This window comes from Dermacentor silvarum, chromosome 8, assembly GCF_013339745.2.
Source record: "Dermacentor silvarum isolate Dsil-2018 chromosome 8, BIME_Dsil_1.4, whole genome shotgun sequence".
In the NCBI taxonomy this organism is placed as follows: domain Eukaryota; kingdom Metazoa; phylum Arthropoda; class Arachnida; order Ixodida; family Ixodidae; genus Dermacentor; species Dermacentor silvarum.
In genome coordinates, this window is record NC_051161.1 from 26327744 (window position 1) to 26353859 (window position 26116).

Here is a 26116-nt window from a genome sequence, read left to right on the forward strand (position 1 = left end):
GCAAATGCCACTGTGTTTACGGTCAAGCTGAAACTCTCTAAAGAAGCAGTGCTGAACCAAGCTGTCACTCTTTCCCTGCCCTACTTATGGCATTGACAATAACACACCTTAGAAAAACAAAAGAGAAAAAAGATTAAAAAATCGGCAGAGACACTATGACTGCTTACATGGGGGAATGCGAAAGCATTATACCGTTTGTAGACCTCGTAACGTCATGAACACGTTCATTTTATACACTTATGACGTGGCGCCACATCCTCCCCATTGGCTGCACCATCACGTGCCCATTGACGCATGCACTAAGCACACCTTTAGTCAGCCAGAGCCGTGGAGCTGCCGTGGCGTTGGGGAAGCGTGCTCGTCTCGCACCCTGGATGCCCAGGTTCGATTCCCACCCGGACCGAAATTTACCTAATTTTCTTTTCAAAGGCATTAATTTATTTTGTTTCCAGGAACCTCACTGAGAAATTTGACGTTAATCCGCGTATTTTTTTACGTGTTTTTACTCTTTGCCGTCGGCCATTTTTGGTACCATCATTCGGTCATGCTGACGCCAACTGCTTTTCGCGTAATGGGGCATATAATGCTTTCGCATTAAAATAAAAAGCGAGTGGATATCCAGCCAACAGAGACATGGTAGAATGATGGTATCCACCCAAAGGTTTTGTTGTCACGACATCGCTATCCTAAATTGATATGTCTGCTGCTTACATCAGATGCCAGCTCTCCTACGTAAGCACCTCCTCAACTCACAAGGTTCTTTGAAAAATTTTAGATGGTAAAGTGGCTTGACCAAATTATCATAAACTGTCATAAGTTAAATATAGGATGTTTTGTCATGCTGAAGCATTTTTCTAACAATTTTTGTGTTTCAGAAACCGTAAGCTGTATAGAAAGAGGTGAGAGAAACTTGTCATGTGGGTTAAAATGCCACATGAAAACGGGCTAATCATGGGCTGCGTGTACCCCTTCCAACTATGGGATGTGCAAGATATTGCAAGTAAGCTCCACTTCAAAACCTCATGAAATAGACAGGATGGAGCTTTTTAATGATTCTCAAGCGAGTGAAACTCCATTTTCCCTATGCTGTTACATGCTTTAGAGAAGGTGGCTTGCAGAATGCTGTACACCCTAGCTGTTAACACTTTTCAAGAAATATTACATCAGAGCAGAAGACCCATACTGTTGTAATCGAGGACAAGCTCGTTGAACATCCTGCCGCTTGGTTCCTGGCCCACGTATTGATGGACAGCGTCTGAGCCAAGCTCGGTGAGCGCAATGGCATAGTTGATGGGTTTGCCAGACGACTGGATCGTGAACGGAATCTCTGTGTCTCCGATCGAGAACCTGAAAATGCCAATCAATAAATCAGAAATGTGTGGCTCCCTCCCACCCCTGAATGGACACATAGATAAATACTGACCTTTTACTAAAGCTGCAAGAGGGAGACCCTTTGGTTTAAGTTAACCCCTTAACGTACATGGGACACATTTGTCTCTGAATTTGAAACACATCTCGATAAATACGTTTTGCCCCTACAAAGCTACTGAGGGCAATTTACGGAACTACTTAGCTTCCGTTAATGAAATATTTTATTTTGGTTGACAACCCTACTGACAAAATGATGATGAAACATCGGTGGAGTCACATAACAAAGGGGTGCTTCACCGTCGACGAATTAAGTACTTGTGTTAGAGATTTTTCTAATCAACGAAGAAAGATAATGTGTGGAGGATAATGTGCAGTGATCAAGGGTTTTTAACAAACCAAGATTCTTGAATTTATACGAGTAAAAACTACTTCTTACAAAAAAAAAAGAGGCATTGGGACATATGTGTCCCAGTGTATCATCACGAAATACTGGGATGCCCATTGGTGGCGTTCACTTGGGGATACCACTTTATGTTCTAACAGCCGCTTGAAATGAATAAATTTGTATACTCTGTGCATTTACGTGTGGCCTGGCTAAATTTAGATAAAAGGCATTAATTTCCAAAATGATGGCAGAAAAATGACCCAAGTGCCTTGTATCAGAAGAAAAGATTCTTTAATATTTTGTTTGACGACAACGAAAATGTGTCTGCTTTACAGCTTGACAAAGAAGATGTTGACAATGTTGGTGCAGAAATTAACACAGAACACCCAGAGAAGCCAGAACATTCAAAGCCACCAAAAAAGTGAAAGAGGGAAGGTGTCTCAACCAAAAATCTTGCAATTACTGTTCCCAATAACTATGTGTGCAGTCATAGGGTCATCACACGGAAGAAGACATATAAAACAGCTAATCACAGCTGATTCCGGCGTGCAACACGTGGAAATAAAGTGTATTCCCCAGTGCAAACAAACGGTGGATCTTATAACAGTAAAAGTATTTTCTGTTGTTATCAAGTTGGAGAGCTTCATAAAAAAGCATGTAAAAGAAAGTATTCGGTATGCTGAGAAAACGGGAAGATCTTTATAACATTGAAAGATAAAATCAAGGCCTTTATAGTTGTCAACCTTTTGATGAGCTATAACGACTTGCTAGCTCAAAGAAGGTAACCTACGAAGTTGACTGAAAGTCAATAATAATATACCGACTTCAAGTGAATTCTTTGAATTACTGGACATCGGAGTAAACATTCCCTACATTATGTATGTCAAACTGCAAGCTGATGAGGCCACTATGCATAGTTGTCAACCTTTTGATGAGCTATCACGACTTGCTAGCTCAAAGAAGGTAACCTACGAAGTTGACTGAAAGTCAATAATACTATATCGACTTCAAGTGAATTCTTTGAATTACTGGACATCGGAGTAAACATTCCCTACATTATGTATGTCAAACTGCAAGCTGACGAGCCCACTATGCCCGCTCTGACTTCGCTGCAGTTCTGTTAAGCAGTCGCATGGGTTCTTATTGAAATGTTTCTAGTCAAGAGCGGAGCACAAGTCTTGAGCAGATAAGTGGGCACATAACATTGTGTGCAATGCAAGAATATACCGCAAGAAATTGCTTCATGGAGTTTTACGGTGGAAGCAGCTAAGAAGCTCACGTAAATGTTCAGTTCCCTTAAGGTACACAGGGACACATATGTCCCACAGTGTAACATATAAGCTATTAGAAATATATTTTTGAAAAGTGTTCCATTATTGTTTGGAAGGCCCAAATAAAGAAAAACAATGTCGCACTTTCACCCGAAAGTCGAAGCATGAATTGCGATAGCAAATTAGTAGAGAGCTATACAGAGTAAGGATAGTAGTTTTATCAGCTGTATAAACTTGGACATGTAGCAGCACCAGCAACGCGCAGAACTGTTGTCGACGCCGTCAGCGTTCTGCTCACGTTCGCACCGAACACGTGCGGCATTAGTGACTGTTGCCGGTGCCTCTGGCGGCGGCTCAGATGTTTTCGACGAGATCAGAACGGGACACTCATAGAGCAGCGTCGGAAGTCTTTACTACCTTCTCGCCTAGCAAAGTTTTTATATAAATACGCATTTGGTGCCGCAGCTAAACATCGCCTCCCCTCCCTCCCGTCCCCCCACGGCCTTTCGTGTGACGGAAGACGTCGCGTTCTTGCTACCCTAGCTGTAAGCCAGTCTTGTCACAATATGTACATATGCAGCAGCCTAAGCCTTCTACTACATATTAAAACTAAATACAGATCTGTTACAAAAGGAATGCACAAATAATGAATGCGATATATTGCTAACCTCTGGCCATCCACAGTGCAGATGCTCACTCCCCAATAGTCTGGATTGTACTTGGCCAGCTGGGGAATGTAGGAAGCCACCTGTCGGCGAAATATACAATGAAGTTGCACAAACAGATATTAGACGCAATTTCTACTACAGGAACCCACTGAAAGTAAAGTAAAAGAAAAACAGTAAGACTAGCATTTAGCATCAGCAACATAGCATTAACCAGCAACCATCACAACTTCTAGGAAATTTATTATGTCAGTAAGATTATGTCTTCAGTGAATACATGGTGCCAACTGCAACATGACCAGCTATAACTCTGCGATATAGTACAAGATCATTAAGTGTGACACATGAAATTGCCGCCAAGCTTTTCAGACTTGACAACTAACATGTAATTTAGTACACAGAGACGCCATATAGGCCAGACAGCTGCAAGCAGCATGACTTAGCTCAGAAACATATCTGCCATCTTTTCCTTTTTTCCCTATACAGAAGAGAAAGAATTTAAAAAAAAAACTTTAGTGAATTAAATGTGAAGGAAAGGAGTGTGAAAAGGCAAGAACAATGCATCAACTGCACAATAATTGCCATTTTAACAATAGCAACCATATTTGGGGCACTTGCGTATTGTGGAAAAGCCAGCTTTACACCTTTCGAAAGGGTCGACTACACTTGTGAAGGGCAACGTTGGGCAGTCAAATGCCACCTTTCCTTAATTAGGCTATTCATAAAATAATACTGCAGTGTTTCTGTCATCACTGCATTAGAACCTTGTTGGTATATATGTTTTATTAAAATACTGGGAGAAACGCGAGAAGTAATCTATTGTCCAGTAAACATACAATTCAAATGGCATATCTTCATTGTTATCCACAATGAATATATAAACTGGGGAAATTGAAAAATAATAATAATGAAATCCTGGAATTGGAACTGTACGTGCGGAAACCACGACATGACTATGAGGCACACCAAGTGGGGGACTCGGGATTAATTTTGATCACCTAGAATTTTTTAACATGCACCTATATCGAAGCACAAGAGTGTTCTTGCATTTCGCCCCTATTGAAACGCAGCCGCGGCGGCCAGAATCAACCCTCGACCTCAGCACCGCACTGCTATAAGCTACCGCAATGGGTGGGGAAATTGTATGAACGAAACCCAGATCAATGAAGTTACACTGCTGTTTGTGATTCTGTCCAGAAGCTTACAGTCAACAGATACTGCAATGCCTTTTCCAGTGAGTTGCATTTATATTTACAAACCTTTCCACCAGTGTTCACTTTGCACTTCCAGTAGAAGTCCTCAACATAGCGAATAAAGTCTTGAAAGTCTGGAATCACAAACTGGTGGCGCAGGGCTCGAGTGATGAGAACGATGTTCTCTCGGATCACTCTGCACGAAACGAAAAAAGAAGCAGGGAATGATACCTAACAGTCATTTGGCAGCACGTACGCATCCTCAAAAATATTGCTGCAGCCACAATACACTGCACTATACTACCGGCAACAAATCTCTCAAGGTTTAGTGAAAAACTGAACTAGGAATTAAGTCCAATGAGACAGCACAAGTAAACGAGGTAAAAATGAATTAAATGGTAGAACTACATGAAATACAAGACTTTTTTACACTTTGCCAAAGGCAGTCATTCTTCTTTCATGATAGTTTAAATTGTAGTAAAAAAAAAATTGCATTCTGTAGAAAGCTTATTCTGAAATAGATGAGTACAGGAAGAATTAATGATTGCCCTATTTTCCCAAAAGCAAGTTTCACTACTGAATGGAGATGCTAGGCAGGGAAAGCAATAAGTTGCACACTAGTACTTTTTTAGGACTTTTATCGCTACTGACCAAAAATGCCCACATTCTCTCAAAGTTGGTGGACAAATGCGCTTGCAGCTACTCCATCAGCCCACTGTTTAGGACATCATGCAAGCTAGCTTACGAAGACTTATGAATCTCTTTAACCAGACACGGCGAGTCTGTCAGCTTGAAACCGCTCAGTGTTAGTACGACATAAGAAAATGTCACAAATCTCTCTAGCTGGCTTGCATTGTTTCTACAAGAGACAAAAGGGACATAACTGGACAAATGACGCACATAACTAAACCACCATAAAGAATAGATACTTTGTACGTACTGAGCAAATGTTTCCCTGTTCAGAGCAAGCGATTCAAGTGAACGGACGGGTGATTTCTCCTTGTGAACGTTTCTCAAGTTCTGCATCATCTCCTTGAGACGTGGATCATTCTTCCACAGCCCAGTTGTGAACAGTGCCTGGATAAACAAACAGACCAGAGTGTTGTATCATGCGAAATCAAGTCCACGGTTAATGCTTTCTATATGTGCCAGCAGTGGAAAGGGGCAAATCATCAGCTGGTGAACATAACCAATACTCACATTCAAGAACTTTCCCACGCAGACTGCATCATCTGCATCCTTGAACATATCAAACAGAAGGTCTTCCACATTCACGGGACCATTTTCATGTCTGCAATAAGCAACAATGTTAAACTTTCATAGCTTCTCAATGCCTTCCAAACATGCTACCATGAATCCTCAAAAGCAATTTCAATGAATGAATCTAAGATGCCTGGGGCAAAATAACATTCCAAGAAATATTCCCTTCAGTCAGGGTGTACAAGTTCGTGTACACAACTTGTTTTTTTTCTAGTTCTGTCCAGCAGTGGACATCAAGCTACTGGTAAATTTTTATTTATTTCGAGCCCTCTGCTTAAGCAGTGTGAGTTTATTTCACTTTGTTTTGCAGAGTATGTATATTGCTACAAATGACCACTTCACTGAAAGCACTGTCATGTTTGATGGGACGTTCGACATGCCACATTCCATGAGCAATTAGGAAGAATAGTTTTTCCTTCCTTATATAATGATCGACTGCAGCCAATAATTCGTGCATGTGCTTTGAGCTGGCGATTCGATTCTTTTTATGAAAAAAAACACAACATAACTGACAGTAGACGAAATAAAGATTTAATTATACTGTGCAATTGTGAGGACTCAGTAGAAAACGAGCAAAGTATTATCCTGCCACCTTTAATTGTTTTCTATGGATTCTGCTGTACCTTTGAGTAAAATAATTTGACACATTTATTCACTGTCCATCACAACTTTTGACACATTTATTCAGTATCCATCATAATTAATGACTGAGTAGGATATGCTGACGAGAGAAATGTTATCCAGAGGTTGCTAGAATGAATGAGCCTATAGGCAAAGGGCAGCAGTGGTGAAATTCACCTCTTTCAAAGGGCTGATAAGACAAGACGAACTTCATAAATGTATTGGTTTATTCAATGAGGCGCAAATTCTTTTAAGGAACAGATTACAATTAAGTTGGCAACCAAGCTAGAAATGCACCAGATCAAAGCATCTGAATTTACATTATTCTTGAAGTTCACAGACACATATTATACTTAATCGGACGACACACTGTACTCAATTACAAGAGCGTTCGTTTTGCAGGTTGCCAATCATGTAAGTGCTTTCCAAGCAAAACAAAGCAAGGCAAAATGCAGCTCACACGATACCATCCACCCATACTCCTCATGCTCCACAAACAACATTTCTTTATTGGAATGTACGGCTAACAGTGCACTTATGTTAGGGCCTTCGCACGCAATCCTAACCAATCTTAACAGCCTTGATCTAGTTCATAGTTTTTTTATTCCTTAGATGAATAATGCAATTTTTATTGGTATCCATGGCCACATTCATGGCTGGATGCCAGCATTTTATAAATGCAGGGCCTTTAGGGCATGAAAACCAATTGACTATAAAGAAATATGACTGTGTGGCCCCAGCTCTAGCTGTACATGCATTGTCAGTTATGCTGTGCCCCATACTGCTTTTAATATGTTGAGGACGCTGACCTTGAGTCAGTATATTGTTTTTAGGCACTATTCATATCTTATTAGTGTCACTGCTCCAAGAGTAGCGGTGCACCAGAAAGGCATAATCTCTTTTCTGTTCTGGTGTCAGTTAATTAGGTTTCCCAATAGTGCTTTTAAAATGTCAAGAAGGCTGATATTCAGAGAGTATGTTGTTTTCGGGCATTATTCATGTTTTTCTAGATGTCATTGCCTTGGCGCAGCTGCATCTTTTCTAAAATTCACACTCGTTATAATTGACCACCTATGCTGTTAAGCATACATGGTCACGCCAGTCAAGATGCACAAGTGTAAAAATGGTGACATTCCATGCAGCGGAAAGACATAGCGCTCATATGATGTAGTACGACAGCCTGCTAGTTGACACAAACCAGCGAGGGAAAAGAATTCCCAGGTGCAGTGTCTATCATCCCATGTGATATCTACATGTTCAAAACCATGAAGCATTTATAAGTTGCTCAAATGCTGTGCCTCAAAAAATGTTCCTAAATATCGCACACGGTGTACATCCTACAACCTATGAGAATCATTTCCAGTTTCACTCCTCAAGCGAAAAAAAAGAGAGAGAGAGAAAAAAATGAACAAAAAAAAAGGGAAAAAGCAAGATAAACACACACACACACACACACACACACACACACACACAGAACTTTGTGACCGGTGCGTTCTTGTCGTTAATACAGATAATTAGCAGCAGACCTGAATTGAAAATTGAGCTCATGTTTTGCTTCGAATGGCATTCCTAGTAAATTCATGCAAAGGTGCGCAGTGCAAGTACGTACGGTCAGGGCAAGTTGTGCAGAAAAGCTCACTACCAGGCGCATAACACTGCAGAAATGCCGACTTCCAATGCTATGAGTATTTTATCACCACCATCATATATATGAATATATGAATATACATGACTCTTTCAGACAGAGGTATTATATATTAATTATTACACCTCGAAATGAGAAAGACGCGAAGTGCAACAGGATCACACAGAAAAAATAAAATAAAAAAAAATAACGAAAGAAAAATCAGCTGAGAATAAATGAAAGCTGCTTTAACACTGCGCAGCGGTTCGCCCTGTTATAAAACGCAGCTGTAACGACATATATTTTCTAGTAACCACGAAACTTACGTATCGAAAGGTTTCTCCTTGTCGTGCTGAAACTCTTCGGCCGGTACAAACACTCGATTTGCATGGGACGTAGTTTCCAGCGATGCATAGCGATTGATAAAGCGGGCGGACTGCTGCTGACTGGTCGCTTGTGGCTGCAGAAGCCGTGTCCTAGTAGGACACACCTTAGGAGCACGCCTGTGGTAGCTCACAACCCTTCCGAATCTCCGAATCATGTCCCGGGTGGCTCTGTACAGAGGCATTTACTTCGAGCGCGCCTCCAACGAGCCGAACAAGTGATGAGGTGCGAGACGGCAAGTCTTTGTTGACGGATCTCCGCGACGTTGGTGGCGATAAGAGAACCGCGCTCTGCATGCGCTATTTGCGAGGGGACCCCCGTTAAATTCCCCCGAATAAAAATAAAACAAACTCACAAAACGAATACCCATTGGGCGTGCCGTCAGGCTACTGACGCTAATTTTGGAGAAAGAATAGGGCCCTGTTGGCAATTATTGAGGTCAAACATCGCTACTTCTTTGCAAATCGTATTTGGCGATGTAGTTATTCACGCTGCTCAATAACAACTCTATCCTCTCTGTACAATTTTAAACTGTTAGATTTCGGTTCCTTCGAAACCGAAACAAAAACTAATGATAGGTTGCTAGAGGGCGCGTCGATCGCGAAGTTGGTGGTGGTGTATTTTTAGCGAATCTACTGAAGAAACCTTCATGTCCGCTGGTGCTCATCGGTGTTCGCGAAGTGGGGGCTATCTGCCAAAAAAATGGAAGATGATACGTCGTCGTCGGGTCCCACAGCTAGGACTGTGGGCTTCAACGAGTATCTGTACGACAGCCTGGACAATACTACTTTCGGTCAGCAGATATTCTCGACGAAAGACGGCATTTTCGACGACTCCACCGACGGCCAGAACGCCGCCGAGGACCTGGGTATTTTCGGTGAAGAAGACCACGAAAACGAAAATGCGGGGTGAGACTTGAATCTGAGCTACTGCCCTACCCTGTGACGATGTCGAAGGGCGCGCGATGGCCTGGGGCATTGATGAACTGTGTATTGCATCTGTGGTAACTTTCCTCTTGGAAGTGGCCGAGTGTTTTTACCCTAACATGGTTATCATCGGTCTCGAAAGTTGTGTTTTCCTCGGGCGATTTCGGCTTGCGCTTATTTTCTTTCTGGGCGTCACGTCACCTCTAGAGATATGCCACACAACAGACTCAAATAAGCAGCTGCGGCACGCTTCTCGAGCACGATCGGTCGAACCGCTTGAATGTCCCGGCATTTGTCTAGCGGTAATGCATTCGTATCGGTTTTGCCCACTTGGAAAGCTAACTCGGGAACGTAGTGGTTGCCGCCGAGAAACCAGACCGCGAAACTCGACTACTGTGGCGGACAATTGTTTCGCGCAGGACGAATGTGACCCTTTTTTTTTTTCTTTGCGTTCTGACTTGCCGCTAGGAAACGAAAGCCGATACCGCAAGTGCGACGCGACGTCATAGGCGAAGATCGGAATGTGCTTTATTCCTTGAACCTGTGAAACTTCATTGAAAATGCTTATGATCCGAAATGTTTTGAATACAGGTACTGTAGTTCAATGCGATCAGCTGTCTTGCAGTCCGGTCACCCCCGCTTGTTTGAAAAACGACTTGGCAGTGCGCCTGGTTATGCAACAGGCGGCCTTCGTCAGTGCATTTTTACCCGCGTCTGAGGAAAGTGAAGAAAATAGTTCCAGCACCACAACGAAGTTGGACGCAAAAGGATTTGACAGAAGCTTTAGGACGCCGAAATATACGCTCCTGGATCATATTTCACTCAGCTTGATTACTGCTGGATCCAGTTTAGTTTCTTGCTCTAGTTTTGTTTTTCCCGTGAATTCAACATTAAAATCTTCCATTTGTCATTTGCTGCATGTTTGACAAAGATGTTTCACTGCTTCAAAATAGCCTTGTTGGAAGCACTGGAACAGAAAAGTTTGCTGTAACATTTCGCTTGATGAGTAGGTGCAGTAAGTAATCGTTCACATTTTGTGCTGTTGCAGCAGTGATAATTTGCACTTGAGGTCTCATTAATGTATGGTGCGTTTACCTTAACCTGGCTTCATGAAAAATGTCGCAGTTTCACCCGAAAGGTGCAAGCAAATTAGTAGAAACCTATACGGAGTAAGGATAGTAGTTTTAGTCAGCTAACTTGGACATGCAGCAGCACCAGCAATGCGCAGACGCCGTCGGCGTTTTGCCCGCGTTCGCACCGAACGCGCGCGGCGTTGGTGACTGTTGCCGGTGCCTCTGGCGGCGGCGGCTCGGAGGTTTTCGACGAGATCAGCAGAACGGGACACTCGTCGAGCAGCGTCGGAAGTGTTTACCACCTTCTCTCCTCGCAACGTTTTTATATAAATACGCATTTGGTGCCGCAGCTAAACGTCGCCTCCCCTCCCTTCCGTCCCTCCACGGCCTTCCGCGCGACGGAAGAAGTCGCGTTTGCTCTTCGCCGTGCGTTCGCTCCCCGTGAAAGCGCGAGCATTCACTCGCACATACAGCATACGGCGCGCGGCGACGATTTCATCGCCTATGGACCACATGGTGACGACGCCAACGGCAGAAATCCGCTTGGAGTTTCCATATAATTGCTATCGCAATAAAAATCCTTCATCTGTACACTGATAATGCCACATCTATATAATCATAAGCCATCTAGTATATACACAAACCACCCTTCCCCTTCGCTACTGATATAATAAAATTGCTGTCCGCTCTTTTTATGGGATCACTTGCATAATATTGCCATCTTGCAATTTTAGAAGAGGTTGGTCAAGCTACCTAGGTAGGACAGTTTTCACAAATGTTTGCAGTCATGTTTGCAAAACTTGTATTTGTTCTATCTGCTAAGACACAACAATTTTATGCATGTGCTAGTGCACTATTGAAAATTTTTCTACACATTCATTCAGACCTGATTTTTGTAGTTAGTGCCTATGAAGCTCTCCGTCTATATTTTGAAACTTGTGTTCATTACCGTAGCTTTTTAAGCAAATTTGTCTTCTCTGCTTACCTAGGCTCCCAAACTGTCTGGTGACACATGAAATCGGTCACTTACTGTAAAAGGCTTTTCAATAAATATTAGTAAAATTCACAGTAAGTAAAATTCACACCTTATAGGCAGCAGGAGGCCTGGTAGCAATTAAATTGGATGTTTTCATTAAGCATAAAATGTGCTTTGTAGGAAAGCACTTGTACATTTTTACAAACAATACACTTTCTGATATGTAAAGGTGTAAGCATCTGGATAAAGTTACAAGTCGAATTAAAGAAAAGGTTTCATGTCAGTGGCGACAGCAGCTGGTGATCAATAGAATGAAAATGTATGGGAATATACAGCTGTGAACAGTGTGGTAGAGGAAGTCGTCAGTTTCCGTAGTTGCTATATATTCTCTGTAGTTGCATTTATGTTTGTGTTTGTAGCCGACAAGGCTTGCCAAGAAACCTCAAATTCCTTTGTTGCAGCTGTTATTTTGTAGCTTTTATTACTCAGTATGGAAGGGCAACATTGTCATTCTGCATTGTAAATTGTGGAGTATGTTGCCATTAAAATTGCTATTGGCATTTTATCATTAGGATAACCAAGTGTGCATTTACTAAACATTGAAAATACGCTACTCAATCATTGTGAAAAAATATTTAAAAATCTCTAGCCATGGTTTCTTCCTGACACTGTGCATTTATAAAGCATTTCCAGGAAAGGCTTGTAATATGGTTTATTAAATGACGTTCATGTTTTTAAGCAAGAACACTACAACATTGCCTGCTCAAAAGTCCATGGGCAGAATAGGCCAGCTGTTGTTCTTGCAAAGGCACTTCAATCAGTGGATGCAGTAATCAGCAGCTTGGACAGCTTTCTTACCACAATAAAAGCCATAGTATAGATGGAAAAATACTGCATGTCTGCTTGTACTGAATGAAAGCCTGTCGGCAGCAGTAGAGAATCATAGGAACATGTCTCTGTGTTATTGCAGTACGGGAAAGGAGCATTCAGACATTTGGTTCCTTCAGTCACAAAGGTTTCCCTTTATCTTATCTTGCATGTCTGGCTGGTTTGCAGGTATATCCAGCATACCATATCGGCTGACCAGATCTGCATGCAGATCAACCCAGGCAACAGTCCGATGCCAAAGAACCCAACCCACGCCACACTGACTATTCAGAGCCTGAACCAAGAGACACGAAAACGTGAGATCAAGCGCTTTCGGTGCAACTATGAGGGCTGTAAGCGCACCTACAGCACGGCAGGCAACCTTAAAACACACCAGAAGACTCACACTGGTAGGTTCTTGCTTGCTGCTGATCAGTTCTTATTCAGTTCCTATGATGTTAGGTGCATGCATGCCTGGTGAATACATATCGTAATGCACACGTGACCAGAAATGCTTTCAGAATGTGTGTACTTCAAAAAGTTCCACATTCAAAGCATGAAGCCTGTAAAAGTAGGCAAGTGGGCTAGTTACTGTTGATATACATAATGCATAACGTTAACATTGCCAAAAAGAATATGCATGAAAAGGACAAGCAGTGACTTCAACTGATGTTTTACTGAAAAAATGAAACCAGTCATACATCTACTGCATATGCAATTGTGCATCAGCGATCAAGGTCTGATGGATTGCATTGGTGGGAAGGAGGCATCTCGCAAATTGTTTGTTGCAGTACTTTTGCACACCTGTTTCGGAAGACAATCTTCTTGAGAAGTTTTCGCAACACAGACTAACAGGGAACATTTTGAAGTGTTCTGCATAGGGTTAACTTAAAAGGAAAGAGTACATCTCGACAGACTTGTGGATGGAAATGGGGAAGTCAGAATACGTAGTTCTTGCTGATTCGCAATTTTTCATGCAGTAGACATATGACTGGTTTTATGCTTTGAGTAAAACATCAGCGCTTGGTCCTTGTCTGGTCTTTCTTGTCCTGTGAGTCTTTACAAGTACTGTTGCCATCATGCATTCTGTAAATGAAGCTTGTGGTTAAAAGGGGCAGTGAGTGAGCCAGCCCCACACTCCGCCGCACAATACACCAAAAGTTGCAGGATTTACGCTTAGACCACAATGTGTGTTTTCTTTTGGATTGCGTATTCTGAAAACATTTTTGGGAAGATGTACAGTACATGACAGCATCTAGAAAACAGAACAAAGTCTTAGTCTAAATTGCTTTTATTACTTTTTAACTCATAAGTTTTACGCAGTGTTTAAAAGAAGCGGTGTTCTTGTGCCTGCTTCATGCATTGCTTATCATGTGATGGAAACTATGATATTTTTTGACGAAGAGCTGTGCATTAGAGGAAGGGTGTTTTGCTCAATGGGCAAAATTGAATATTGCACATTGGTAGTATACACATCCAGTATTGGCTTTTAATTTTTCTCTTATTTCTTCTTTTCGACTGTGGGACATAAAGTTGGTGGCTGCAGGAAATGATGCTTGCTGGTGGCCATGTCATTAGTATTCTTGCATGTGAGGCTCCTCCATCTTCAGTAGCTTTGTTTACTCCATGATCTTCATATGTAGCATGAGTTGGCATATTTATGTACCTGCACTTGAATGAGGTAATTTTGAGCACAGCTTTGGGAGATGTTTCATTTACTGTCTCCAAAGTTGGCAAAAGGCAGATGTAGTTTAGAGTACGGAGCCGAAAATTTTCATTGTGTGTATTACGCATTGGCGTCTTCTTGGCAGGCGAGTACACCTTCGTGTGCGCGCAAGAGGGCTGTGGCAAGGCTTTTCTCACCTCGTATAGCCTCAAGATCCACTTCCGGGTACACACGAATGAACGGCCGTACGAATGCCACATCTCAGGCTGTGAAAAGACCTTCAACACTCTCTACAGGTGAGGGGATGGCATCCTATTTCCTTCTTTTGATTATGTTTCGAGTTGGTCTGTTAGCAGTGTACATAGTGATCAGAAAACTGTACTTTCAATTTAAAATGCAGGGTGAATTCTTTAGACAACATTGTGTGCGTAAGAAAGCAGATCAGCTCACTGTGAGGAATACAAATGACAGTAGTCGGTTTTTATATCACATGGGCACTATTGAGTGGATTTTACAATATAGATAGAGGGCTTCACAGGACTTTGTTGTACTGAGAATGCTTAATGCATCTAAACATGTGAACATTTTTGCACTCCCTAATTGGTGCTGCTTTACTGGCTGGGTAACAAACGTGCGACCTTGTGACATAACAGCTCTACCGCTGCTGGAGCCAGTAATGCCAATTTCTGATCTGCCACTGCTTGCGCGTTTTTGATAGGTGTTAAAGTATTGCATACAAATTCTAGCATTTTTTTTCATATCCTCCTAGCTGTCTTCTTTATAATTAGCTGAGCTGGTCATGGCTAGACAATCCCAGCTCACTTCTGGTGGTGGCAGATGTTGGCACAGGCTCAGAAGCCTAGTCTTTATGATCATCAACATGGTGCAACATTTTGCAGCAAATATAACAATGCTGTTTTCTTCTGTGATAGGCTTAAGGCCCACCAGCGGATCCACACAGGAGAGACGTTCAACTGTGGCCAGGACGGCTGCGTGAAAATCTTCACCACCCTGAGCGACCTCAAGAAGCACACTCGCACTCACACTGGTGAAAAGCCTTACAGGTGACTGTTTGCTCCTCTTCTCCTCGTGACTCGGGAGCTGGGACCGTTAATGCCTGCAGTCAACTCGCACTGCTTTAAACTCCTTGTGATGAGAGATTTCTTTATAGATTATCTGAAGTTTAATTAAGCTGAAGTTGTATAAGGGGCGGTTCAAATTAGAATTGATAGTTATTATACTCTGGTGAAGCAACCATTGGTGGTGCTGCAGCCATCGTGGGGTAACTGTGGCATCGTTCAAACAGTAGAGACACGCATGTGGGTTGACATGTATGTGTGTGTTTTTCAAGCATAGCATGTAACCGCTGTGCTCGTTTTTTCTTCCCAAGGTGTGACGCAGATGGGTGTGGAAAGTCATTTGCCGCTAGTCATCACTTGAAAACCCACGTAAGGACCCACACAGGTAGGCTCACATTTTGGAAGATTCCTTTGTGCACTTCATCGTATCAGTGCGTGCCAAACCTTCCAGCTTTGTTGCTATTTCTTAGTTTGTGATGGCACTGCTGCAACAGTAAAAAAGATAACATGTAAAGGTCATAAGTAAACCACTCCGATTTTTGACCTGTCGTGTGACACACAATTTATTTTAGCGGTGATGACCTGAAATGGACAGGTGGTACACACTCCCAACAAAGACTACAGGCCTGCCACATCACTTTTGCTTTGTCGATGTTGAGGTATAGCTAAGGAATGTCTTTGTCGTATTTTTGCCTAAGCATATAAGATAGCTGTATAGTTGAAGTTTATGAACTAAACGAGTATTGTATAATTATTTATCATCAATCAATTAAATGAGCCTTAATAATTTGGGTAGCCAATGTCTAAATGCATCAAGTTGTTGATTAATTTTTCTTTGTAATGCCAACTGAGCAGGTTTTTATTCCAAGGAGCCCATATGATTGTTCTCTGCAGTTTCTCCTGGTTGCAATTGTTTGGCTGCATTGGCAAATCTTCAGTTTCGTATGCACTCATAATAAGCTCTGTCGTCTCGCCTGGCATTGCTCAGTCAGACCCTGTTTCTTCTCAGCTTTAGGTTACCAGTATGCATGTACAAAAAAAGACGTGCCATTCTCCATTAACTATGAGGTTCCCAAGACTTCGCTTGCATTTCCTAGACTTTCTCAAGCCGTTCAGTGTCATAGACTGATGGAGAATGCGTCATTGTGAATTTCACATGCTTCTTGCAAGATGAACAAATCTGCTTTTCACTTGCTCAAGCAGACGTAAAAGGATGACAGGGAGCTGCACAGGTTTAACAAGAAAAAAAAAAAAAAAGGACAGTAAACATTAAATAACTTAAGATCGGGTAATTCAGAGTTCTGGTTCTTTCAAACAGATTAAACATTTTGGTTGGCCTGGTGCAATATGAATGTATGTTGAGGCCCCTTAAGTTGTAGAATTTGTTGATTTGAGTTAAAGGCTTCTTTGCTTTCTGGGGCAGAGCTGTGTGGCCGAAAATGGCTAAACTGAAAATTGGCATGTGACATGTTGTGCTGCTGGGTGCGTTGATCAGTGCCGCTACGAGATTGTGCAACTGACCAGAACTGACCAGGTTGCTGAGAGTGCAACTGGTTGCATGTATTTGTTTGTGCAGTGTTCTTGTCATATATCATTCAAACGCAACAGGGTCTGTATTATATGTTCATGCGATAAAGCCATAACTGTTTCAGAACATGCCCTATTCAACTTTGGTTCATTTAGAATCCTGACGACTCAGATAAGTATGTGGTGCCTAGGAATTGGTACCTAGAAGCTAATGGCGGTATGTTGATTTGCACCACGGTCACGTAGGAAATTAAGCAATGCATGGCAGATCACAAGCCCGTGTGCCAATTTCTACTAGCTACATGCGTGACATTATCTTTGTCGGTCTGGCCATTACATTTCGGTTTGTTCATGCTAACAGTTGATAAATCGGGCAGTGCAATGAGTGAAAAACTAATTTGTGCATCGGCTTCTCAGGAGAGAAGCCCTACCTGTGCACGCAGGATGGCTGTCTGAAGACGTTCACGACACAGTACAGCCTCAAGACTCACGTGGCAAGGCATGACCGGATACAGGGTGATGAGGTCCGTGATTTTCTTTTCGATGCAGAAATATTCTCGATACAGTGTGCTCTAGCAACAGTAGAGATGAGTATTAAGCATTATAGTACATATTTCTAGATTAGACATTGAGAACATCAAGTAGATCTCTCTCACCATGTATAGAGGCTCGGTAAGCTAGAAAGAACACAAATACTATATATACTAAAGATAAGTGACAACCCGACATTCACATTTACACACCAGTTCCCTGTCAAGCCATTGCTTTCAAGAATGTCAGGCTGAGAATGTTCGTGTTCTGAAAAACAGGACTGTATTGTGTTCAAAAATTAATGAAAGCATAGTATGGCAACCTTTGTGGGCTTTTTATACACGAAAAGGAGTATCTAAATCAGTTTGAAAAAACCTCGTGACTAGCGGCATTGCCACAATGTCATCATTGTTTGGAAGCGAAATAAAAAAAAGTGTTTGGCCTTCATTTTCTCTGCTATTGGGGGGTAGGGGCCAGCAATCATTTTTCGCAATATAAATGCAGAGATGGTTTTGTTAAGTAACTTACTAGTCTGAAGTGATAGTGCGTTTATTTGAAGCAGTGTTGTTACCATTTTCTTTTTCAATTATGACAGCACTGTGCTTAGCTTGCAACTGTTGAATGGTGCTGCCACCGTTACTTTCCTGTCACAATATTTTGGGGCCTGCAGGGTCAGGTGGTGACGTTTCATTTGGACGGCGTGGACGTCGACATCGATGACCCCTTAGAGGGGGCCGCAGACTGTGAGGTGGACGATAGTACGGCCCACATGATTCTCAACACCATGGTGGGCACGACAGCAGCCGAGCCAAGTCCTGGCAGTGCCGGCCTAGTCAGCGTTCCCATTCAGGAAGTGGACGGCAGCAACTCTGCCCTTCGAGGTAATCACTGTGGCCATTTCTCGCATGCTGCACAGGGCACCGTAGTACAGCCTTGTTGACTCTGTGCAGTCAGGAATGCGATAATGCAACGGTGAAAGGGAGCACCAGATTTGTGCCAGTAATTTTAATGCAAGAGCATTATTTGCCTTCCCCGACCCAGTTTGGCCTGGCTGGCTGGGTATCTGTCAGGCCTCAAAGCAACGACCACGTAAAAAAGAAAAAGCAAGAAATTGAACCCAGGTTTGGGGGGCAACTTGGTAAACAAGTCCTTGGCGCAACACTAACAGCTGACAATGGGCACGAAATTGTGCGCATCACACTTCACCACACACCATCTCGTGATAGCTGTCTCATGCGCACTAAGGTCATGGAGGTTGAATAAAGTGTGTGTGTGTGTGTCATGCGAACGCTCTCACTTAACTTAGACAATCATCGTAGATGGGTTCTGCTGGAATTTTTCTATTATTGCGATAGCAATTATATGGACACTCCAAAGCGTATTTCTGCCGTCGCCGTGAGGTTCCGTGTGACGTCAACGGCGATGAAATCGTCGTCGCGCGCCGTATACTGTATGTGCGAGTGAAAGGGCGCAAGGGACGCGCGCATTCACGGGGAGCGAACGCACGGCGGAGAGCAAACACGCGTTCTGCGCAGTGCTCCCTGAAGGGCTGTAGAATTAAGCGTCTCTTTCCTCCTTTACAATCACCATATATATAGAGCAAACGCGGCTTCTTCCGTCGCGCGAAAGACTGTGGGGGGATGGGAGGGAGGGGAGACGAGGTTTAGCTGCGACACCAAATGCGTGTTTATATAAAAACGTTGCGAGGCAAGAAGGTTGTAAAGACTTCCGACGCTGCTTGACGAGTTTCCCGTTCTGATCTCGTCGATAACCTCCAAGCCGCTGGCGTTTGGTGCGAACGCGGGCAAAATGCTGACGGCGTCGACAATATTTCTGCGCGTTGCTGGTGCATGTCCAAGTTTATACGGTGGATAAAACTACTATCCTTACTCCATATAGCTCTCTACTAATTTGCTATCGCAATTGCCTTTCGGGTGAAACTGCGACAAATTTTTCCTGCGCTGAAATTTTTTTTTTTTTTTCGAGGATTCTTCAACATGAACAGTGCAGAAAATTTCAGTGAGTGAGGTTATGGCTTGCACATTTTCAGGAATCACTGTTTGAAGGCACATTGTGTTCTCTTTCATATTTCTATTGAGTGTACAGATTTGCCTGTCTGGAGACAAAGATTTCTGGAGGTTCTGGAGGTATAGAGTTTGATTACTATTAATACTAGAAGGAAATCTGGTGCTTATGGCTGAATGCACCGCAAGTATGACTGTTCAGACAGGATAGGAATGATGGGGGCAGGACATGGATTTTTCCAAACTTTGTCCTTCCGTCTTTGGACAAGTGGGCTAGTCTGGAATTCTGCAACTCTCTCCCTGACCTTTGCTTGCTCATTCAGCTGCAGAATTCTGCCAGAAAGAAGTTCACTTGGTCAGAAGTAATTGTCTTTGTGCAGAACCTGATTGTATGCTTTTTCAACTCTATGCAGCCTATGCCATGATACCCCTGGACATTGTGAGTAGTGGGTCCGGACAGAGTGACGCATCGCCTAAGGTTGCACAAGTGTTGCTGCCGCGGACACTTACTGTTGACTTGGCGACGCAAGTTGGCAAGCCTGAAGCAACAGTGGCGGTAGGTGACTTGGTGCCAGATGTGGAAGTCGTGATGCCAACTGTGGTGCCCACCGTGTTGCCGGCAACTGTTCACGTGGACGACCTGGACATATTGGGCATCTCCGCATCAGAGGCGGACATATGCAACTGCCCGGACAAGCAGGAATGCGAAAATGGAAACTGCACAAATTGCCCCGGCAAAGTGGTCAGTGTCTGCTGTTCCTCGGACATTCTCGCGAACACTCAGGGTGAAGATGGTGTGGGTGTGCCAAGTGCTGCTGCTGACGGTTTGACGGAACGTGCCGGCCATCGGGCTTGCTGCTTATAACAACGGCTTTTTCGTTTGTGCTTCAGGTTCCGGGACTTAAAAAGACAAAATATTAATTCTGGCGCTAGCAGTGAACATGTTTGCAGGAGTTCTTGCCTTGCCTTGCAGGGCAGGCAAACCCAGAGGAGCTAGCAGGGTTGCCTGGCTGTACCGCACCAGTTCACTTCACTGGCATCCTGCCAATTTTCATCCGGCAGTGATTGTTTCAAAGTAGGGCAAGGGTAATACTTCAGAGGTTTTTTTTTTGGGGGGGTGGGGGGGCTAATGATAGCGTTGATTGCTCTCCCCAACAATTGTCTAGCTTTGTTCTGGTGCCTTCTTTGTGGAAGCCGAGGCAAGTACCTGCAGCATGTTGCAGGTACTGCAAGTACCTTGTGGTATAAGTGATAGAATGGTCCCTTCCTAGGGTTGATCATTTCCTGCCTACCCCTGTTTAGGGCATGCACATTTTAAAAGACATAATTGTTAGCGAGCAGCAACACTTTTACTTTGAGCAGGCACCTGTTAGGTAAAGGGAGCACCGTGATGCGAGAGCCAACTGCATTGCTGGAGTGTAGATTAATGACCTGCAGGTTTTGTACTTTCTGTGAGCAAAGACTGCGCGTAACTGTCTTGTATTGGCTAAAACTGTGTGGCCCCCCTTTATCCGTTTAGTTGGCACGATTGAAACCAGTTCAGAGTATTCACGAATTGAGCACTGACTTACTGAAAAAAGATGCTGTGTGCTCAACATGCTCATGACAGGGAATGAACTTATGATTTGTGCTCAAATAGTTTTTTTTTAACGATAGGTAGAGCCTTTATTAACACTTCTTGTCGTTGATTCTAGACTTGTGACCGAGTTCTCTTATGGTGCTGATGGCTTAGAGAGACTAATTTCTGACATAGTCACTCATTTCGTGAAAATATTATAGCTCGGTACATTGGGATTCAGAGGTGCTCATTAACAAATGAGGCATTGGTTTGAGAGTTGCTGCCACAAATAGATGAAGTTGTAGTTCCTCAACACACAGTCTTAGGTTGGGGAATGCTTCTTCATTAAGGTGCATATTCATGCACAGCTCTCTGGGCATTAGGATTTGTTTTTCACAGATTTTATTTCTTGTACTGCTCAGATTTGAGATGAGTGTTGGGCGAGTGAATGCTACATATCCAGCATGCTGTTTTTTACCTGCGAAATTGATTTGGATTTTCTTTTAGATATGTTGTTTGTGCCTGCAACAATCATCTTTGGAGCGAAGGTAGTGCTTTGAAATGGCCGCTTGTATACAAAGCTATTTTTCTTGTGAAGCTATAAGCTGTTGTTTCTGTTGCTCTTAAGGCTTCTGACTTTGTCACAAACATGCCCAAATTTTGAGCACACCTTTTGCTGTGCGCTATTGTTTACAAACTTTCTGTCCTTTTTTTTTTTTTTTTTTTTTGAGGGTAGGGGGGAACATGTTTTAGAACTTTGAGAAAGGAACTTGGTTTTAAGGAGAAAGGAGATTGGTTTTAACAAACAACTTTAAGAGCAGCTCAAAACAGCATGCAAGAAGATGTCGCACTGCCGAACACTTTACCGTTTATCATATAACCCAAGGTATTTCACAGGAAGTAGGTCTATCGTAGAGCAGTAGTTGATATCATTCCGAAGATCATTTCTTTCGATAGCGCTATGTATACAGAGTATTACAAAGTATATAAAGCCACACATAGTGCTATTGAAAGGGAAAAGTGCTTGAAAGTGACTCATGTGATGACTGCGTCTATTGTGAATAATTTTTGCAAGTGTAGCTAAGCTGAGCAGTGCTCCCGAGTGATGTGCAGTGTCAGCATCCCACTGTGATAGTGGCTGGGTCTCGTTCTTGGTAAGCTGTTGTTACTGATCACTAGCTAAATCTTGGAACTATCAAGTGCTTGTGTTAAAAGGCCTTAGTCACTTTTATTTTAATGCACTGTGGTTGTTTTGAAGATGCTGGTGTGACAGAAAAAAGAAAGCGTTGTGTGCTTTAACACTATTTAGTTATTTGACACATTTTGATCATGTTCTCACTCTTTGGACCCTGGGACTGGGATGTACAATCTGGCTTCTCATGAACTCTGGCACACAGTGTGGCGATCCTTGAAGAGTTGCTTAAAACAGTATGATAATCTGATTCATTATGTATTTGTGCTGCAGTAATGTTTGTAGCTTCTTGCAGCATTATTTTAGTTACTTGTCGAGTTTTCTACAATGAAGATCAAGCACGCTGTCTCAATGCAGATTGAGAAACATTACAACGTGTGCAAAATTGACTTTACCACTGGAGGGAAATGTGGTGCTAGTGTCCCAAAATGACGGCCACTACAACATGGATTTATCTGCTCATCTTGTAGGGCTTGAAGTGTCCTTGCTGCTTTTTATAAATTCATTGAAGCCAATTCCTCGCTGCAGATTCGTTGTATGCGAGTGATAAACCTCATTTAGGTGCAAAATGCTACTATATTTGACTGTTATCTGGATGTTACAGAGAACTAAACTTATTTCTGCATATGAAAAAAAATTTTTTTTCCCCATGGTGATTGTTAAGTCTTTAATATCATCCATATTTAGTGACATGCACATTATTGATATTGCTTATTTATTTGCTCAAAGTTACGTGATAAAACAAAATTCTTGCAAGCTCTTATGCTCAAAATACTCCGAATAGAAAAATAAGTTCAGCTGCATTAGTAAGTTGTCCTGCTACAATTAAAAAAAAACAAAAAAAAAAAACACTCGTTCCACAAGTGGAGGCTGAAAAGCCAGAGCAGACACAAAAACGAAAAACGGGTGGCGATGTCGCCTTGAAGTTCACCAGCTTGCAGCGACCTCATGAATTGATGGTACCTGCTGGAGCCCACTTAATTTTTAATTGGTGAAGTTGAACTACATCGTATCCTAAAGAAGCCATAGACCGAACTTAGCAAGTTTCAAAAACTATTACTGCGCCACACCTGCCCAAATACGAAAAAGTACATTGAAAATCAACGTCACACTGATGCACCAGTGCTGGAATTTAGGCTCCAAGTGGAAAAAAAAAAAAAAGAACTTTAGCATTAATTTTTTTCTCCTAGTAATCATCCTTTTTACTGTAATACTATTGACGAATAAGAGAGATTACAAAGAATACTTAATTGTTTAAACTGATTAAGTGCTTTTCTTTATTGTTCTCTGGGGTTCAGTAGGGCTGTGTGATTGCCTCTACAGACACTAAAGAAATCTTTACAGCAAAGCTGTATAAATCGAGACTGTAGAAAAATTCATGTAGTAGAATTCGTCACAACTGCTGTGGTTAAATGATTCCACCCCCACATTTCCTCCAAGTGGTCTTAATGTGAAACTGTGGTGTGCAGGAAATGAAAATGTGCAATGCAGCTTTGTGGGAGAAGTACAGTACAGTATTTCGCTGTAAAACTGCATACTAACTGTGTACATGCCACTGCTACCTTGAGTTTCAGGAAACCAAAGAAAGCTTGAGAATTAAAAGTTTCCTGGGATTACGTTTGCAAAATGTTCACTGCAGTGTTCGATTAAACAGTGACATACCTACCGCTCGCAGCAGCAGAAACTGAAAGGTTGATGAAATATAGGCTGCATGATACCTTGTGAAGGGACACTGGGGGCAAATATTAGGCTAAGCTGGGTTGCTAGGTTACATGTTCAGAAAACCAACCGAGTGGCTTCTTAAAAAGAGCAGCTTGGTATGGATAAACTGACGTGAAAGACGGCTGGCAGCGTCGCTCGCTCCATCTTCCCATGATGCCATGGATTGTTCCAGCATCTGGCAGAGTCTAGTTGAATGTTTATCAGTGAAGCAGGATTGCGCTGGCATTTGATAACTTAAAAACCCAGGCAAACAACTCTTGTAGTAGGGTTTTCACACACACAAACACACGCACTTGAAGGCCCAGAATATTTAGCAAGTATTGTGTTATGGTCTTGTAGGTGTGACCTGAAAACCGGCACCTTGCACAAAAGCCTCGAGATGAGGACATGAAAAAAAAAAAGACTACGTTTTTATGTTCTGGTTTCAAGGTTTTTGCACTAAACAGCAGTTTCTACTAGGTTCGGAATATTACAAAACTGGAATCTGGCATGTAATTGTGGCAGAAAGTTATGGTGTCTTCTTTCTGCCCTAATAAGCTATTGTCTCAAAACCAATGGAAAATGAGATGTGATACAGCTAGTGTAGCCTAATTTGACGATTCCATTTAAGTATTCTTTGAGGGACAGAATTGATTCCACCAATGAAGGTATAGCAACATTTAAAACGTTTTTAAGATGTCTGTTTTGGCCGCTTTATTGCATTTTTCCACGGACTTGTCGATGCTGCTTCACATTGTGGGAGCATAGCACCCTTTGTGTAGGGTTCTTTAACCTGCCGATGGGAATAGCACTTGGAAGAGGATGGGAATAATTGAAGCAAGGCAGGATTCCCGTCCTACTCCGATATGTGAACTGAGATATCAGCAACATTTCTTGCTAGGTGACCTCTTGTCGCAGTGTCTTCGCTTTCTTAGTTACGGCGTCATCCTCTGGTGCAAGAAAAAAGAGAGAAATTTGTGGGACTGTAGGTAGATCTAATATTTGCCTTTAGTGTCTCATTAAAGAGCAGCGTATGGTGACCTGTGCAAGAATAATCTGAAATGTAAATGGAGTGTTGTGTATGCCAAGTCATCTACACTGCACACTGTGCTGTTGTGTACCATGTGGTAATCTCATGTCACTTGCAGGGAGAGTGAAAAACAGCTTCTTGTGCTCTTGCTTATGCGGATGACTCGCTATTAGACGCTGCTCAAAGTGCTGGCATTGTGAGACAGCTTCAGTCATCTGCTGGGCAGCTCAAAGGGGTTAACGAACGAGTTCATCTGAAACTGGCTCATTATGAGCACTTTGTATTTGGGCAAAGAAGTGTTATGAAGGTGCAGGAGTTGGTTTGTGACAAGATTCATGGGCTGTGGTTTGCCACATGCATGCCATTTCTTGGCTTTTACAGAAATGCTACGCTGCCGCTCTGCGTCAAACACTCCGACGCTCCTTTATAACTATTTGTTATCGCTGAACAAAAATGTGATCATGACAAGTGCCAACTGCAGCGCAAGGATTCAAAACGCTTTGTTTTGCGAGCTTTGGAATCACTGTGTTGACAGCTTGAGTTTGTAACAGAAGCAGTAGGGTGTATAACGTCATTTGTCTGCCACACCACATCTGTGACATCCTGCCCAAATTACCACAGCAGCTATGCACTTAGGATCATGTCAAGTCGTGTTTTATCACACTTGATAAAACTGATGATGCAATATGTATATAAAGGGTGTGCCCTGTGGGCACCTTATCCACAGATTGCCTTTTTAAATGTTTGCATGTTGTTTACTGTTTTATGTGACCTAGTGATGTTGGAGCACATTATGAAAAAAAAAAAAAAAAAACTATGCGAGATGAAATAAACCAGAAAAGGTCTATGAATTTTAGATGCTGTCTGCGTCCTGAAGCCGGAAAAAAAAAAGGGGGGGGGGGGGTGATTGGGGCTCCTAATGTTATTTTTCTATGAAGAAATACGTTTGCACATGATTTATTCCATTTGTAAAGCAGCCTGCAAAGTGCCCTTTAAAAATTCACCAGCCCTTCCCGTCGAGAAAATGGGGGTAAGAAAAGCTTGTCGTGTGTGTATCTGACCTTCATGGCGATTTTCTTTCTTTTTTGTCCCTGGTATGTGCCATTGAGCTTGGATGCTTTCTGCACTATCACCAGGATCGGCCCACTTTTCAGCATGACACCACCACCACCACCACCGCCGCCGACACTTG

General features: G+C 42.5%; 2 protein-coding genes across 2 annotated transcripts in view; one reads left to right on the plus strand and one right to left on the minus strand.

The window, feature by feature from the left end:
- Positions 1–9268, minus strand: part of LOC119460869 (glutaminase liver isoform, mitochondrial) — a 32624-nt gene extending 23356 nt beyond the window's left edge. Inside the window, exons 1-6 of the mRNA XM_037721981.2 lie at positions 8717–9268; positions 6086–6176; positions 5826–5962; positions 4952–5081; positions 3696–3775; positions 1184–1347 (exon numbers count right to left, since the gene is read on the minus strand). Of these exons, the coding sequence (XP_037577909.1) occupies positions 1184–1347; positions 3696–3775; positions 4952–5081; positions 5826–5962; positions 6086–6176; positions 8717–8958 (844 nt within the window). The 5' untranslated portion in view covers positions 8959–9268. The remainder of the gene's footprint in view (positions 1–1183; positions 1348–3695; positions 3776–4951; positions 5082–5825; positions 5963–6085; positions 6177–8716) is intronic.
- Positions 9269–9399: 131 nt separating this feature from the next.
- On the plus strand, positions 9400–25808 carry LOC119460867 (metal regulatory transcription factor 1). The gene is made up of 8 exons (XM_037721979.2): positions 9400–9682; positions 12806–13026; positions 14428–14578; positions 15215–15346; positions 15673–15746; positions 17306–17412; positions 18090–18300; positions 19857–25808. Exons 1-8 carry the CDS (start codon positions 9477–9479, stop codon positions 20306–20308), a joined length of 1554 nt encoding a protein of 517 aa, XP_037577907.1. The 5' UTR covers positions 9400–9476; the 3' UTR covers positions 20309–25808.
- Positions 25809–26116: the final 308 nt, after the last annotated feature.